Source organism: Manacus candei, unplaced genomic scaffold (genome assembly GCF_025592945.1).
Source record: "Manacus candei isolate 608988 ecotype Guabito, Panama unplaced genomic scaffold, ASM2559294v1 h1tg000138l, whole genome shotgun sequence".
Classification (NCBI taxonomy): domain Eukaryota; kingdom Metazoa; phylum Chordata; class Aves; order Passeriformes; family Pipridae; genus Manacus; species Manacus candei.
This window is the reverse complement of record NW_026138186.1, coordinates 15,860-32,621: the sequence shown is the minus strand read 5'-3', so window position 1 is coordinate 32,621 and position 16,762 is coordinate 15,860. Positions and strand designations below refer to the sequence as shown.

General features: G+C 49.8%; 1 protein-coding gene across 1 annotated transcript in view; it reads left to right on the top strand.

Moving 5' to 3' along the window:
• LOC127462734 (uncharacterized) overlaps positions 1-16,762 on the top strand; it is a 37,050-nt gene that overhangs the window by 19,512 nt on the left and 776 nt on the right. Inside the window, exons 5-9 of the mRNA XM_051771616.1 lie at positions 1,540-1,648; positions 2,426-2,530; positions 5,223-5,412; positions 6,957-7,053; positions 8,786-8,903. Of these exons, the coding sequence (XP_051627576.1) occupies positions 1,540-1,648; positions 2,426-2,530; positions 5,223-5,412; positions 6,957-7,053; positions 8,786-8,903 (619 nt within the window). The remainder of the gene's footprint in view (positions 1-1,539; positions 1,649-2,425; positions 2,531-5,222; positions 5,413-6,956; positions 7,054-8,785; positions 8,904-16,762) is intronic.

Sequence of the window (16,762 nt, the reverse complement as noted above, 5' to 3'; positions counted from 1 at the left end):
TGGAGTAAAGTTTTCGGGAGGTGGGACCGGTCATTGCAGCGCAGGGCAGAAAAAAGGGAACAGCAGCTCTTTCCACCAGGAAAAAAAGTCTGGAAGCTTTGGCTTCAGGTGTAGTTTTTGCAGCCTGGGCAATTCTTAGGCAGGAAGACTTTTCTGTGGTGGCACCTTTTGTCTGGCAGGAATCTTCAGCTGGAGTAAATTTTCCAGGAGGTGGGACCGGCCATTGTAGCGCTGGGCTGAAAAAAGGGAACAGCAGCTCTTTCCCTAAGGAAAAAAACACTGGAAGCTTTGGCATCAGGTGCAGTTCGTGGTGTAGCCTGGGCACTTCTTGGGCAGGAAGAGTTTTCTGTGGTGGCACCTTTTGTCTGGCACAAATCTTCATCTGGATTAAATTTTTCAGGAGGTGGAACAGGCCATTGCATAGCAGGGCAGAAAAAAGGGAACAGCAGCTCTTTTCTACCAGGAAAAAAAATCTGGAAGCTGTGGCTTCAGGTGCAGTTGTTGGGCAGCCTGGGCACTTCTTGAGCAGGAAGAGTTTTCTGTGGTGGCACCTTTTGTCTGGCACAAATCTTCATCTGGATTAAATTTTTCAGGAGGTGGAACAGGCCATTGCAGCGCAGGCCTGAAAAAAGGGAATAGCAGCTCGTTCCACCTGGAAAAAAAGGCTGGAAGCTTTGGCTTTGAGGTGTAGTTGGTGGGGCAGCCTGGGCACTTCTTGGGCAGCAAGAGATTCCTGTGGTGGCACCTTTTTTCTGGAAGGAATCTTCATTTGGAGTAAAGTTTTCAGGAGGTGGGACCGGTCATTGCAGCGCAGGCCTGAAAAAAGGGAACAGCAGCTCTTTCCACCAGGAAAAAAAGGCTGGAAGCTTTGGCTTCAGGTGAAATTTTTGGGTAGCGTGGGCACTTCTTGGGCAGGAAGACCTTTCTGTGGTGGCACCTTTTGTCTGGCAGGAATCTTCAGGTGGATTCAGTTTTTTAAAAGGTGGGACAAGCCCTTTCAGCGCAGGCCTGAAAAAAGGGAATTGCAGCTCTTTCCCACCAGGAAAATAAGTCTGGATCCTTTGGTTTTCAGGTGCAGTTTGTGGGGCAGCCTGGGGACTTCTTGGGCAGCAAAGAGCTTTCTGTGGTGGCACCTTTTTTCTGGAAGGAATCTTCATTTGGAGTAAAGTTTTCGGGAGGTGGGACCAGCCATTGCAGCGCAGGACAGAAAATAGGGAACAGCAGCTCTTTTCACCAGGAATAAAAGTCTGGAACCTTTGGCTTCAGGTGCAGTTGTTGGGCAGCCTGGGCACTTCTTGGGCAGCAAGAGTTTTCTGTGGTGGCACCTTTTGTCTCGTGGGAATCTTCAGTTGAATTCAATTTTTCATGAGGTGGGACCGGCCATTGCAGAGCATGGCAGAAAAAAGGGAACAGCAGCTCTTTCCACCAGGAAAAAAAGTCTGGAAGCTTTGGCTTCAGGTGTAGTTTTTGCAGCCTGGGCAATTCTTAGGTAGGAAAACTTTTCTGTGGTGGTACCTTTTGTCTGGCAGGAATCTTCAGCTGGAGTAAATTTTCCAGGAGGTGGGACCGGCCATTGCAGCGCTGGGCTGAAAAAAGGGAACAGCAGCTCTTTCCACCAGGAAAAAAAGTCTGGAAGCTTTGGCTTCAGGTGCAGTTTGTGGGGCAGCCTGGGGACTTCTTGGGAAGGAAGAGTTTTCTGCGGTGGCACCTTTTTTTCTGGCAGGAATCTTCATTTGGAGTAAACTTTTCGGGAGTTGGGACCGGTCATTGCAGCGCAGGCCTGAAAAAAGGGAACAGCAGCTCTTTCCACCAGGAAAAAAAAGGCTGGAAGCTGTGGATTTGAGGTGCAGTTCGTGGTGTAGCCTGGGCAGTTCTTGGGCAGGAAGAACTTTCTGTGGTGGCACCTTTTTATCTGGCAGGAATCTTCATTTGGATTCAATTGCCCAGGAGGTGGGACCGGCCATTGCATAGCAGGGCAGAAAAAAGGGAACAGCAGCTCTTTTCTACCAGGAAAAAAAATCTGGAAGCTGTGGCTTCAGGTGCAGTTGTTGGGCAGCCTGGGCACTTCTTGAGCAGGAAGAGTTTTCTGTGGTGGCACCTTTTGTCTGGCACAAATCTTCATCTGGATTAAATTTTTCAGGAGGTGGAACAGGCCATTGCAGCGCAGGCCTGAGAAAAGGGAATAGCAGCTCGTTCCACCTGGAAAAAAAGGTTGGAAGCTTTGGCTTTGAGGTGTAGTTGGTGGGGCAGCCTGGGCACTTCTTGGGCAGCAAGAGATTCTTGTGGTGGCACCTTTTATCTAGGAGGAATCTTCATTTGGATTCAATTTTCCAGGAGGTGGGACCTGCTATTGCAGCGCAGGGCTGAAAAAAGGGAACAGCAGCTCTTTCCTCCACGAAAAAAAGTCTTGAACCTTTGGTTTCAGGTGCAGTTTGTGGGGCAGTCTGGGCACTTCTTGGGCAGGAAGTGTTTTCTGTGGTGGCACCTTTTGTCTGGCAGGAATCTTCATTTGGAGTTAAGTTTTCAGGAGGTGGGACCGGTCATTGCAGCGCAGGCCTGAAAAAAGGGAACAGCAGCTCTTTCCACCAGGAAAAAAAGGCTGGAAGCTTTGGCTTCAGGTGAAATTTTTGGGTAGCGTGGTCACTTCTTGGGCAGGAAGAGACTTCTGTGGTAGCACCTTTTGTCTGGCAGGAATCTTCAGTTGGATTCAATTTTTTAAAAGGTGGGACCGGCCATTGCAGAGCAGGGCTGAAAAAAGGGAACAGCAGCTCTTTCCTCCAGGAAAAAAAGTCTGGATCCTTTGGTTTCAGGTGCAGTTTTTGGGGCAGCCTGGGCATTTCTTGGGCAGGAAGAACTTTCTGTGGTGGCACCTTTTGTCTGGCAGGAATCTTCAGTTGGAGTAAATTTTTCAGGAGGTTGGACCCGCCATTGCAGCAAAGGGCTGAAAAAAGGGAACAGCAGCTCTTTCCACCAAGAAAAAAAGTCTGGATCCATTGGCTTCAGGTGTAGTTTGTGCAGCCTGGGCACTTCTTGGGCAGGAAGAGTTTTCTGGGGTGGCACCTTTTGTCTGGCAGGAATCTCCACTTCGAATGAATTTTTTAGGAGGTGGGACCGGCCATTGCAGCAAAAGGCTGAAAAAAGGGAACAGCAGGTCTTTCCACCAGGAAAAAAAGGCTGGATCCTTTGGCTTCAGGTTTAGTTGGTGCAGCCTGGGTACTTCTTGGGAAGGAAGAACTTTCTGTGTTGGCAAATTTTGTCGGGCAGGAATATTCAGTTGGATTCAATTTTTCAGGAGGTGGGACCGGCCATTGCAGCGCAGGGCTGAAAAAAGGGAACAACAGCTCTTTCCACCAAGAAAAATGTCTGGATCCTTTGGCTTTGAGGTGCAGTTGGTTGGGCAGCCTGGGCACTTCTTGGGCAGCAAGAGTTTTCTGTGGTGGCACCTTTTGTCTGGCAGGAATCTTCATTTACATTAAATTCGCCAGGATGTCTGACGGCCGATTGCAGGCAAAACTGAAAAAAGGGAACAGCAGCTCTTTCCACCAGGAAAAAAAGTCTGGATCCTTTGCTTTCATGAGCAGTTTTTGGGGCAGCCTGGGCACTTCTTGGGCAGGAAGAACTTTCTGTGGTGGCACCTTTTGTCTGGCAGGAATCTCCAGTTGGAATGAATTTTTCAGGAGGTGGGACCGGCCATTGCAGCCGCAGGGCTGAAAAAAAGGGACCAGCAGCTCTTTCCACCAGGAAAAAGAGTCTGGATCCTTTGGCTTGCGATGCAGTTGTTGGGGCAGGCTTAGCACTTCTTGGGCTAGATGAGTTTTCTGTGGTGGCACCTTTTGTCTGGCAGGAATCTTAATTTACAATAAATTTTCCAGGAGGTGGGACCGGCCATTGCAGCGCAGGACTGAAAAAAGGGAACAGCAGCTCTTTCCACCAGGAAAAAAAGGCAGGATCCTTTGGCTTCTGGTTTAGTTTGTACAGCCTGGGTACTTCTTGGGCAGGAAGAGTTTCTGTGGTGGCACCTTTTGTCTGGCAGGAATCTTCAGTTGGATTCAATTTTACAGGAGGTGGCACTAGTCATTGCAGAGCAGGGCTGAAAAAAGGGAATAGCAGCTCTTTCCACCAGGAAAAAAAGTCTGGATCCTTTGGTTTCAGGTGCAGTTTTTGGGGCAGCATGGGCACTTCTTGGGCAGGAAGACCTTTCTGTGGTGGTACCTTTTGTCTGGCAGGAATCCCCAGTTGGAATGAATTTTTCAGGAGGTGGGACCGGCCATTGCAGCGCAGGACTGTAAAAAGGGAACAGCAGCTCTTTCCCTAAAGAAAAAAAAGTCTGGATCCTTTGGCTTCAGGTGTATTTGGTGGGGTAGCCTGGGCATTTCTTGGGCAGGAAGAGCTTTCTGTGGTGGCACCTTTTGTCTGGCAGGAATCTTCAGCTGGAGTAAATTTTTCAGGAGGTGGGACCGGACATTGTAGTAAAGGGCTGAAAAAAGGGAACAGCAGCTCTTTCCATCAGAAAAAAAGTCTGGATCCTTTGGTTTTGAGGTGCAGTTGGTGGGGCAGCCTGGGCACTTCTTGGGCAGCAAGAAATTCCTGTAGTGGCACCATTTTTTCGGAGGACTCTTCATTTGGATTCCATATTCTAGGAGGTGTGACTGGCCAATGCAGAGCAGGGCTGAAAAAAGGGAACAGCAGTTCTTTCCACCAGGAAAAAAAGTCTGGAAGCTTTGGTTTCAGGTGCAGTTTGTACGGCAGCCTGGGCACTTCTTGGGCAGGAAGAGTTATCTGTGGTGGCACCTTTTGTCTGGCAGGAATCTTCATTTGGAGTAAATTTTTCAGGAGGTCGGACCCGCCATTGCAGCGCAGGTCTGAAAAAAGGGAACCCAGCTCTTTCCTCCAGGAAAAAAGTCTGGATCCTTTGGTTTTGAGGTGCAGTCGGTGGGACAGCCTGGGCACTTCTTGGGCAGCAAAAAGTTTTCTGTGGTAGCACCTTTTGTCTGGCAGGAATCTTCACTTCTATCCAATTTTCCAGGAGGTGGGACCGGCAATTGCCGAGCAGGGCTGAAAAAATGGAACAGCAGCTCTTTCCTCCAGGAAAAAAAGTCTGGAACCGTTGGCTTCAGGTGCAGTTGTTGGGCAGCCTGGGCACTTCTTGGGGAGCAAAGACCTTTCTGTGGTGGCACCCTTTCTCTGGCAGGAATCTTCATTTGGAGTAAAGTTTTCGGGAGGTGGGACCGGTCATTGCAGCGCAGGGCAGAAAAAAGGGAACAGCAGCTCTTTCCACCAGGAAAAAAAGTCTGGAAGCTTTGGCTTCAGGTGTAGTTTTTGCAGCCTGGGCAATTCTTAGGCAGGAAGACTTTTCTGTGGTGGCACCTTTTGTCTGGCAGGAATCTTCAGCTGGAGTAAATTTTCCAGGAGGTGGGACCGGCCATTGTAGCGCTGGGCTGAAAAAAGGGAACAGCAGCTCTTTCCCTAAGGAAAAAAACACTGGAAGCTTTGGCATCAGGTGCAGTTCGTGGTGTAGCCTGGGCACTTCTTGGGCAGGAAGAACTTTCTGTGGTGGTACCTTTTTGTCTGGCAGGAATCTTCATTTGGATTCAATTGCCCAGGAGGTGGGACCGGCCATTGCATAGCAGGGCAGAAAAAAGGGAACAGCAGCTCTTTTCTACCAGGAAAAAAAATCTGGAAGCTGTGGCTTCAGGTGCAGTTGTTGGGCAGCCTGGGCACTTCTTGAGCAGGAAGAGTTTTCTGTGGTGGCACCTTTTGTCTGGCACAAATCTTCATCTGGATTAAATTTTTCAGGAGGTGGAACAGGCCATTGCAGCGCAGGCCTGAAAAAAGGGAATAGCAGCTCGTTCCACCTGGAAAAAAAGGCTGGAAGCTTTGGCTTTGAGGTGTAGTTGGTGGGGCAGCCTGGGCACTTCTTGGGCAGCAAGAGATTCCTGTGGTGGCGCCTTTTATCTAGGAGGAATCTTCATTTGGATTCAATTTTCCAGGAGGTGGGACCTGCCATTGCAGCGCAGGGCTGAAAAAAGGGAACAGCAGCTCTTTCCTCCACGAAAAAAAGTCTGGAACCTTTGGTTTCAGGTGCAGTTTGTACGGCAGCCTGGGCACTTCTTGGGCAGGAAGTGTTTTCTGTGGTGGCACCTTTTGTCTGGCAGGAATCTTCATTTGGAGTTAAGTTTTCAGGAGGTGGGACCGGTCACTGCAGCGCAGGCCTGAAAAAAGGGAACAGCAGCTCTTTCCACCAGGAAAAAAAGGCTGGAAGCTTTGGCTTCAGGTGAAATTTTTGGGTAGCGTGGGCACTTCTTGGGCAGGAAGACCTTTCTGTGGTGGCACCTTTTGTCTGGCAGGAATCTTCAGGTGGATTCAGTTTTTTAAAAGGTGGGACAAGCCCTTTCAGCGCAGGCCTGAAAAAAGGGAATTGCAGCTCTTTCCCACCAGGAAAATAAGTCTGGATCCTTTGGTTTTCAGGTGCAGTTTGTGGGGCAGCCTGGGGACTTCTTGGGCAGCAAAGAGCTTTCTGTGGTGGCACCTTTTTTCTGGAAGGAATCTTCATTTGGAGTAAAGTTTTCGGGAGGTGGGACCAGCCATTGCAGCGCAGGACAGAAAATAGGGAACAGCAGCTCTTTTCACCAGGAATAAAAGTCTGGAACCTTTGGCTTCAGGTGCAGTTGTTGGGCAGCCTGGGCACTTCTTGGGCAGCAAGAGTTTTCTGTGGTGGCACCTTTTGTCTCGTGGGAATCTTCAGTTGAATTCAATTTTTCATGAGGTGGGACCGGCCATTGCAGAGCATGGCAGAAAAAAGGGAACAGCAGCTCTTTCCACCAGGAAAAAAAGTCTGGAAGCTTTGGCTTCAGGTGTAGTTTTTGCAGCCTGGGCAATTCTTAGGTAGGAAAACTTTTCTGTGGTGGTACCTTTTGTCTGGCAGGAATCTTCAGCTGGAGTAAATTTTCCAGGAGGTGGGACCGGCCATTGCAGCGCTGGGCTGAAAAAAGGGAACAGCAGCTCTTTCCACCAGGAAAAAAAGTCTGGAAGCTTTGGCTTCAGGTGCAGTTTGTGGGGCAGCCTGGGGACTTCTTGGGAAGGAAGAGTTTTCTGCGGTGGCACCTTTTTTTCTGGCAGGAATCTTCATTTGGAGTAAACTTTTCGGGAGTTGGGACCGGTCATTGCAGCGCAGGCCTGAAAAAAGGGAACAGCAGCTCTTTCCACCAGGAAAAAAAAGGCTGGAAGCTGTGGATTTGAGGTGCAGTTCGTGGTGTAGCCTGGGCAGTTCTTGGGCAGGAAGAACTTTCTGTGGTGGCACCTTTTTATCTGGCAGGAATCTTCATTTGGATTCAATTGCCCAGGAGGTGGGACCGGCCATTGCATAGCAGGGCAGAAAAAAGGGAACAGCAGCTCTTTTCTACCAGGAAAAAAAATCTGGAAGCTGTGGCTTCAGGTGCAGTTGTTGGGCAGCCTGGGCACTTCTTGAGCAGGAAGAGTTTTCTGTGGTGGCACCTTTTGTCTGGCACAAATCTTCATCTGGATTAAATTTTTCAGGAGGTGGAACAGGCCATTGCAGCGCAGGCCTGAGAAAAGGGAATAGCAGCTCGTTCCACCTGGAAAAAAAGGTTGGAAGCTTTGGCTTTGAGGTGTAGTTGGTGGGGCAGCCTGGGCACTTCTTGGGCAGCAAGAGATTCTTGTGGTGGCACCTTTTATCTAGGAGGAATCTTCATTTGGATTCAATTTTCCAGGAGGTGGGACCTGCTATTGCAGCGCAGGGCTGAAAAAATGGAACAGCAGCTCTTTCCTCCACGAAAAAAAGTCTGGAACCTTTGGTTTCAGGTGCAGTTTGTGGGGCAGTCTGGGCACTTCTTGGGCAGGAAGTGTTTTCTGTGGTGGCACCTTTTGTCTGGCAGGAATCTTCATTTGGAGTTAAGTTTTCAGGAGGTGGGACCGGTCATTGCAGCGCAGGCCTGAAAAAAGGGAACAGCAGCTCTTTCCACCAGGAAAAAAAGGCTGGAAGCTTTGGCTTCAGGTGAAATTTTTGGGTAGCGTGGTCACTTCTTGGGCAGGAAGAGACTTCTGTGGTAGCACCTTTTGTCTGGCAGGAATCTTCAGTTGGATTCAATTTTTTAAAAGGTGGGACCGGCCATTGCAGAGCAGGGCTGAAAAAAGGGAACAGCAGCTCTTTCCTCCAGGAAAAAAAGTCTGGATCCTTTGGTTTCAGGTGCAGTTTTTGGGGCAGCCTGGGCATTTCTTGGGCAGGAAGAACTTTCTGTGGTGGCACCTTTTGTCTGGCAGGAATCTTCAGTTGGAGTAAATTTTTCAGGAGGTTGGACCCGCCATTGCAGCAAAGGGCTGAAAAAAGGGAACAGCAGCTCTTTCCACCAAGAAAAAAAGTCTGGATCCATTGGCTTCAGGTGTAGTTTGTGCAGCCTGGGCACTTCTTGGGCAGGAAGAGTTTTCTGGGGTGGCACCTTTTGTCTGGCAGGAATCTCCACTTCGAATGAATTTTTTAGGAGGTGGGACCGGCCATTGCAGCAAAAGGCTGAAAAAAGGGAACAGCAGGTCTTTCCACCAGGAAAAAAAGGCTGGATCCTTTGGCTTCAGGTTTAGTTGGTGCAGCCTGGGTACTTCTTGGGAAGGAAGAACTTTCTGTGTTGGCAAATTTTGTCGGGCAGGAATATTCAGTTGGATTCAATTTTTCAGGAGGTGGGACCGGCCATTGCAGCGCAGGGCTGAAAAAAGGGAACAACAGCTCTTTCCACCAAGAAAAATGTCTGGATCCTTTGGCTTTGAGGTGCAGTTGGTTGGGCAGCCTGGGCACTTCTTGGGCAGCAAGAGTTTTCTGTGGTGGCACCTTTTGTCTGGCAGGAATCTTCATTTACATTAAATTCGCCAGGATGTCTGACGGCCGATTGCAGGCAAAACTGAAAAAAGGGAACAGCAGCTCTTTCCACCAGGAAAAAAAGTCTGGATCCTTTGCTTTCATGAGCAGTTTTTGGGGCAGCCTGGGCACTTCTTGGGCAGGAAGAACTTTCTGTGGTGGCACCTTTTGTCTGGCAGGAATCTCCAGTTGGAATGAATTTTTCAGGAGGTGGGACCGGCCATTGCAGCCGCAGGGCTGAAAAAAAGGGACCAGCAGCTCTTTCCACCAGGAAAAAGAGTCTGGATCCTTTGGCTTGCGATGCAGTTGTTGGGGCAGGCTTAGCACTTCTTGGGCTAGATGAGTTTTCTGTGGTGGCACCTTTTGTCTGGCAGGAATCTTAATTTACAATAAATTTTCCAGGAGGTGGGACCGGCCATTGCAGCGCAGGACTGAAAAAAGGGAACAGCAGCTCTTTCCACCAGGAAAAAAAGGCAGGATCCTTTGGCTTCTGGTTTAGTTTGTACAGCCTGGGTACTTCTTGGGCAGGAAGAGTTTCTGTGGTGGCACCTTTTGTCTGGCAGGAATCTTCAGTTGGATTCAATTTTACAGGAGGTGGCACTAGTCATTGCAGAGCAGGGCTGAAAAAAGGGAATAGCAGCTCTTTCCACCAGGAAAAAAAGTCTGGATCCTTTGGTTTCAGGTGCAGTTTTTGGGGCAGCATGGGCACTTCTTGGGCAGGAAGACCTTTCTGTGGTGGTACCTTTTGTCTGGCAGGAATCCCCAGTTGGAATGAATTTTTCAGGAGGTGGGACCGGCCATTGCAGCGCAGGACTGTAAAAAGGGAACAGCAGCTCTTTCCCTAAAGAAAAAAAAGTCTGGATCCTTTGGCTTCAGGTGTATTTGGTGGGGTAGCCTGGGCATTTCTTGGGCAGGAAGAGCTTTCTGTGGTGGCACCTTTTGTCTGGCAGGAATCTTCAGCTGGAGTAAATTTTTCAGGAGGTGGGACCGGACATTGTAGTAAAGGGCTGAAAAAAGGGAACAGCAGCTCTTTCCATCAGAAAAAAAGTCTGGATCCTTTGGTTTTGAGGTGCAGTTGGTGGGGCAGCCTGGGCACTTCTTGGGCAGCAAGAAATTCCTGTAGTGGCACCATTTTTTCGGAGGACTCTTCATTTGGATTCCATATTCTAGGAGGTGTGACTGGCCAATGCAGAGCAGGGCTGAAAAAAGGGAACAGCAGTTCTTTCCACCAGGAAAAAAAGTCTGGAAGCTTTGGTTTCAGGTGCAGTTTGTACGGCAGCCTGGGCACTTCTTGGGCAGGAAGAGTTATCTGTGGTGGCACCTTTTGTCTGGCAGGAATCTTCATTTGGAGTAAATTTTTCAGGAGGTCGGACCCGCCATTGCAGCGCAGGTCTGAAAAAAGGGAACCCAGCTCTTTCCTCCAGGAAAAAAGTCTGGATCCTTTGGTTTTGAGGTGCAGTCGGTGGGACAGCCTGGGCACTTCTTGGGCAGCAAAGAGCTTTCTCTGTTGGAACTTTTATCTGGCAGGAATCTTCATTTACATTAAATTCTCCAGGATGTCAGAGGAGCCATTTCAGAGCAGGGCTGAAAAAAGGGAACAGCAGCTCTTTCTACCAAGAAAAAAAGTCTGGAACCTTTGCCTTCAGCTGCAGTTGCTGGGGCAGCCTGGGCACTTCTTGGGCAGGAAGAACTTTCTGTGGTGGCACCTTCAGTCTGGCAGGAATCTTCAGTTGGAGTAAATTTTTCAGGAGGTGGGACCGGCCACTGCAGCGCGGGGTTTAAAAAAGGGAACAGCAGCTCTTTCCACCAGGAAAAAAGTCTGGATCCTTTTGTTTTGAGGTGCAGTTGGTGGGGCAGCCTGGGCACTTTTTGGGCAGCAAAGAGCTTTATGTGGTGGCACCCTTTGTCTGTAAGAATATTCATTCGGATACAATTTTTTAAAAGGTGGGACCGGCCATTGCAACACAGGGCTGAAAAAGGGAACAGCAGCTCTTTCCACCAAGAAAAAAAGGCAGGATCCTTTGGCTTCGGGTTTAGTTTGTGCAGCCTGGGCACTTCTTGGGCAGCAAGAGGTTTCTGTGGTGGCACCTTTTGTCTGGCAGGAATCTTCAGGTGGATTCAGTTTTTTAAAAGGTGGGACCGGCCACTGCAGAGCAGGGTATAAAAAAAGGGAACAGCAGCTCTTTCCAGCAAGAAAAAAAGTCTGGATCCTTTGGTTTCAGGTGCAGTTTTTGGGGGAGCCTGGGCACTTCTTGGGCAGAAAGAGTTTTCTGTGGTGGCACCTTTTGTCTGGCAGGAATATTCAGTTGGATTCAAATTTTTAAGTGGTGGGACACGCCATCGCAGTGTAGGGCTGAAAAGAGGGAACAGCAGCTCTTTCCACCAGGAAAAAAAGGTTGGATCCGTTGGCTTCAGCTGCAGTTTGTGAGGCAGCCTGGGCACTTCTTGGGGAACAAGATCTTTCTGTAGTGGCACCTTTTGTCTGGCAGGAATCTTCAGTTGGAGTAAATTTTCAGGAGGTGGGACCAGCCATTGCAGCGCAGGGCAGAAAAAAGGGAACAGCAGCTCTTTCCACCAGGAAAAAAAGTCTGGAATCTTTGGCTTCAGGTGTAGTTGGTGCAGCCTGGGTACTTCTTGGGCAGGATGAGTTTTCTGTGGTGGCACCGTTTGTCTGGCAGGAATCTTTAGTTGGATTCAATTTTCCAGGAGGTGAGACCGCCCATTGCAGCGTAGGGCAGAAAAATGTGAACAGCAGCTCTTTCCCTAAGGAAAAAAAGTCTGGATCCTTTGGCTTCAGGTGTAGTTGGTTCAGCCTGGGCACTTCTTGGGTAGGAAGAGTTGTCTGTTGTGGCACCTTTTTTTCTGGCAGGAATCTTCATTTGGATTCAATTTTTCAGGAGGTCGCACGGGACAATGTAGCGCAGGGCTGAAAAAAGGGAACAGCAGCTCTTTCCACCAGGAAAAAAAGGCTGGAACCTTTGGCTTTGAGGTGCAGTTTTTGGGGCAGCCTGGGTATTTCTTGGGTAGTAAGACCTTTCTGTGGTGGCACCTTTTGTCTGGCAGGAATATTCATTTGGATTCAATTTTCCAGGAGGTAGGACCGGCCACTGCAGCGCAGGGCTGAAAAAAGAGAACAGCAGCTCTTTCCCTAAGGAATGAAAGTCTGGAAGCTTTGGCTTTGACGTGCACTGTGTGCGAAAGACTGGTCGCTTCTTGGGCAGCAAGACCTTTCTGTGGTTGGACCTTTTGTCTGGCAGGAATCTTCAGCTGGATGCAATTTGGAGAGTCAGTTTGGCCATTGCAGCGCAGGGCTGAAAAAAGGGAACAGCAGCTCTTTCCACCAGGAAAGATAGTCTGGATCCTTTGGCTTTAGGTGCTGTCGTTGGGGTAGCCTGGGCACTTCTTGGGCAGCAAGAGCTTTCTGTGGTGGCACCTTTTGTCTCTGAGGTGTTTGTTCCCTGTTATCAAGTCCCTTATGGCGTCAATCACAGAGCACTGGGTCTGCTCACAGGGCATGATGAAGGAACACAGCAGCAGTGTGGAAAGAGGAGGTAGAAAAATACATTCCTGCATCTAATTGCCTTCCTCAATTAGAGAAATTGCTAATCTTGTGACATGATTTTTACTGGACCCTTCTAAGGATGTACTTTTGCCCAGACCTTTTGCTCCAGATGTGCCAGCTACACCCAATGAAACCAGAGAGAATCTCAGCAAAGCCAACAATCAGCTCTTATGGCACTTGGCACTCTATGGGGTTTGGCACTGGAGCTCAATCTCTCTGGGATGGCTGGTCCAGAACAGTTCATTTAATGAATGGTGCTGTTGCTGAACTTCCCTGGGCACATTGCAATTGGCTACTGAGGTTGAAAGGTTTCCTCGAAGGATTTTTATCTTTTGAAACTACAGGCTGAATTTTAGGGATAAACTCCAGTATTCTGAAAGTGGAAAGTTGATCAAACAGAAAAGACTGTTTCTTCTACAACAGATTTGAAATAGTCCACTTGTAAAAATCACAAAGCTTGAAGCCTACTCAGCAGAGCTGATTCCTCATCTGCACTGATCATCAGCAACTGGCCTCTCTCCTATTTCAGGGTCTCATCTGTGTACACTGGATTAAGGCCTCCTAACTTCTTAAGAAAAGTAGTGTTATAAGCTCACAGTTCTGGCAAGGTTTCCTTAGCAGATGGGTTGAAAAGCAAAACTTTGTTGCCATGACCAACAAATGCAGAGCCCAAGGTGGTTTGTGGTGCTAGCTTTGCTCCACTCTCTAATAACTTCTGTCCAGATCAGTGCTGGCAACAAGAATTCCAGGTTAACGCTTGTTTCAGTTTTCAGGTTTTGCATTTCAAGAATGGGGAGTTGTTATTGGAAACTCTGCCATGGCTGTCAGTAACAGCCTTGGAAAACAGTTTTTCTTATTTCTGAGGGAGAAGTTTCCAACCCAGCTTTGCAGTATGCAAACAGTTGAATGACTTGTTGTACAATTGGAAATAAAAATCAATACATTTGCTCTGATTAATGTCTAAAGTTATATTTGGCTAAAGAGTTCTTTTCTTATTACCTTCTTTAAAAAATTGGACCCACAAGCAGAAAGGTGATCTCCTAAAGTGTTGCAACCTTTTAAGTCCACTTGTTGCCACACAACAATAGCATGCCAATATCACATCCAAAGATACAGAATCTTACAGAGATACACACAAATATAGACCTATACATATCTATGTATGTATATCTATCTACCTATACATATCTATACATATCTATACAAATACACACAAGAAAGTTTGGGGTTCCTGATGAGAGTTCTACATGGGTAACAGTGGACTGGTTTGATGAGTCATACAACTGTGGGGACCATGAATGTAAGCTCTGAGCTTTGCTTTATTCTCCCGGTTTGTAACTGCCTGCCTTCCCTTTGGGGGGAACACAGGCCTCTATTTTGCACGGTCTGTTTTGTTTCACTTGGCAGTGCAGACTAGGGGCAGAAGAGTTTTTGGAGCCAAACAGCTCGATCCAGATTCAGTTCCTTTAGTGGTGCCTAAAACTCAGGAGCTGGACTCCACGGTGCTGGTGGGACCCTCCCAGCTCAGCACGTTCCATGATTCCATCAAGTCCAACTGTCAGCCCAGCACTGCCCCAGCAACCCCCAAACCACTAAAGCATGTCAGCCATGGCCAGATGCAGGCGCCTCTGAAACACCTGCCGGGGTGCTGGCTCCGCCTGGGCAACCCATTGCAGTGCCCGAGCCCCCCCGAAAAACACAGCGAGAAACCTTTGTCCAGGAGCTGACCTGAAGCTCCCCTGCCTCAGCCTCGGGCCATTCCCCCGCTCCTCCCAGCGCAGGCTCCTTTCCAGGAGCCCCCTCGGCAGAAGGCGGCTCAGGGCTCCCCTCTGCCCCCCCGGCCGGCTCCGCTCCGGCCCCGCTCCCGCCACGGCCCCGCTCGGCTCTGCACGGGGAAGGAACGCGCCCAGCCCCGGCCCGACACCCCCGGGGGCCGCGCACCGGGGGTCCCTCCCCGGGGGTCACTTGCCAGGGGTTGTTCACCGCGGGTCATTCACCGGGGTCCGTCCGCAGGTGTCACTTACCGGGCTTTCTCCCCCGCGGGTCGCTCACCGGGTGTCACTTACTGGGCGTCGCTCACCGGGGATCGCTCACCAGCGGCCACTCGCCGGGGGCCGCGCACGGGGGGTCCCTCCCCCGGGGCCGCGCACCGGGGGCCACTCGCCGGGGGTCTCGGGGCCGCTGCCCGGGGTCTCTGCCCGGGGGCCGCTCAGCGGCAGCGCTCCCGCTCCCGGCCCCGCCCCGCCCGCTCCCACCCAAACCCCACCAACCGCCCCTCTCGGCCCCGCCCCCGCCCCGCCCAAGCCCCGCCTCGCCCCGCCCACTCCGCCGCCTCCCATTGGCTGCGCACCTTCGGCCCTGGAGCGAGGAGCGCGCGGGGAGCGTTGCCTGGAAACCGGCCAGGGAATCCCGGGAATCCTCGAGGCGCCGCCGCTGCCCCCCCACTCCTGGAGCAGCGGCCGGGCCCGCCCGGGGAGCGGGCACTCAGCGCCCGGCTGCGGCCGCCAAAACGGGCAGGGAAGCAGGCGCGCGGGAGGCGGGCTCCGGGCCCCGGGCAGCGAGGAGCCCTAAAAAGAACAAAAGTGTTGGAAGAGAGGGAACTCATCGCACCGTCACAGAACAGGCTGAGGTGGAAGGGACCCACGAGGAGCGTCGAGTCCAAGCCTTTGCCCGGCACAGCACCGACCCCGAGAGTCACACCGTGTGCCTGAACTCTGCCAGATCACAGCCCAGCATCAGCTTCATGTGCCGTGAGGCCCCACGTGTGTGTTTGCTCCCCGTGTCTGGTGGGAGAGATGACACTCCCTTAGAGTGGAATAAAGATTATCCTAGACTGGAACTGGCAGCTGTGATAAACTGTATCCCGAGAGCATTTAACTGGTAGCAGTTTTCCCTGGGCTCTAGCTTGCTATTTATTATAGTTATTTGCAGACAGGAAAGGGGAGAGAATTAAAAAATCTCTTTCTCCTTGCCCCCTCCACAACAAGTTTGAGGACATGTGGGTGTTGAAACATAGCTTAACAAACAGTCCAGCCTTGAGAGAGTGGGGAGAGCACAGGGGGGCTCAGTTTAACCGTTTGTCTGGTTTTCTTCCTTTCGAAGGAGGATTTATTTTTCTTAGGTGGGAAATTGCCAAAAATAGACAGCAAAATCAGACTGCAGTTCAGAGATCACACTCTCATCCCTGTGGAACCAGATCAAGAGAATGCTGTGGGTACAGTGAAGCCACCCCTGTACATTTGGGGTGGGCTGGGGAGTGCATGTGAGGCATGTGAGTTGTTGCTCTCCTGTGCAAAAGGTCTATGAGGGTCATGCAGTTACACTGAGCTGGATCCTGCATCCCATTAGGGTTTGTTAGGATACTGTGGGGTTGTTTGTTGAGTGATCTGGCACATCCCAACCTTCTGGAGGGGGGGCTTCAAAACTAAATTCAGCCTATGATTCTGTATGGGAGGTACATGGCTTTTGTCTCAGGTTTGATGGGGTAGATCATTACAGCAGCTAAATGGCCTCTATAGGTCTTGATAATAGGGTTTTTTTCTATTCTTTGTATTTAAGAACAGGAATAATTTATAAAAATAGGTTTTCTCAGGAGAGGGAATTCTGCTGGTTGCAGCTGCTGCTGTGGCTGCATTTAGTCTTCACTTCTGGGTTATCTCTGTATCCAAGCAGGTGCCAGGGGCACTACTAAGTTGTTCCACAACATTGATCCATGCATCTTGCATTATGCTGTGTTTATACTGCTTCTTATCCATGAAGGTTTTTTAGTATGAAATTGTAGAAGTGCTTTTTATCTCACTTTAAAAAAAAAAAAAGCAACACAGTCTCCATGGCAGGATGAGGATCGCTCACCCCAGCAGTCCTGACACCCCATTTTATCAGCTCCACATTACACCACGTAGGGCCAGTACCCAGTATAAGGTGATGCCTGAGTGGCAGCCAAACCCCGCCTGTTCATCACCTGATAGCAACAGTCTGTGCATGCCCTGCTGTAGGGCAAGGGGCCAGCGACCCCTGCCCACAGAATCTTCCTCCCATCATCATCTTTCTCACCCCTATGGATGACCTCTCCCACTGTGTTTCAAGGGTAGATGTATCTATCTTGCAATATGTAGCCAAACCAAGGAAGAACTCAGCTCTGATAATAGGGGATATCAGGCTGACTTGCTAAAAAGCACAATGGACCTTACAATTCGCTTGTGCCATGAAGTTACATTGTACCATACTCTGGCTGGTTTCACATCCTAATATGATTCCTTTCTCACGCCTCTATGCTCCATTGATCATCTAATTCAAAAGTACCCCCCTTACATTTGTTTAAATATAAAATGAAC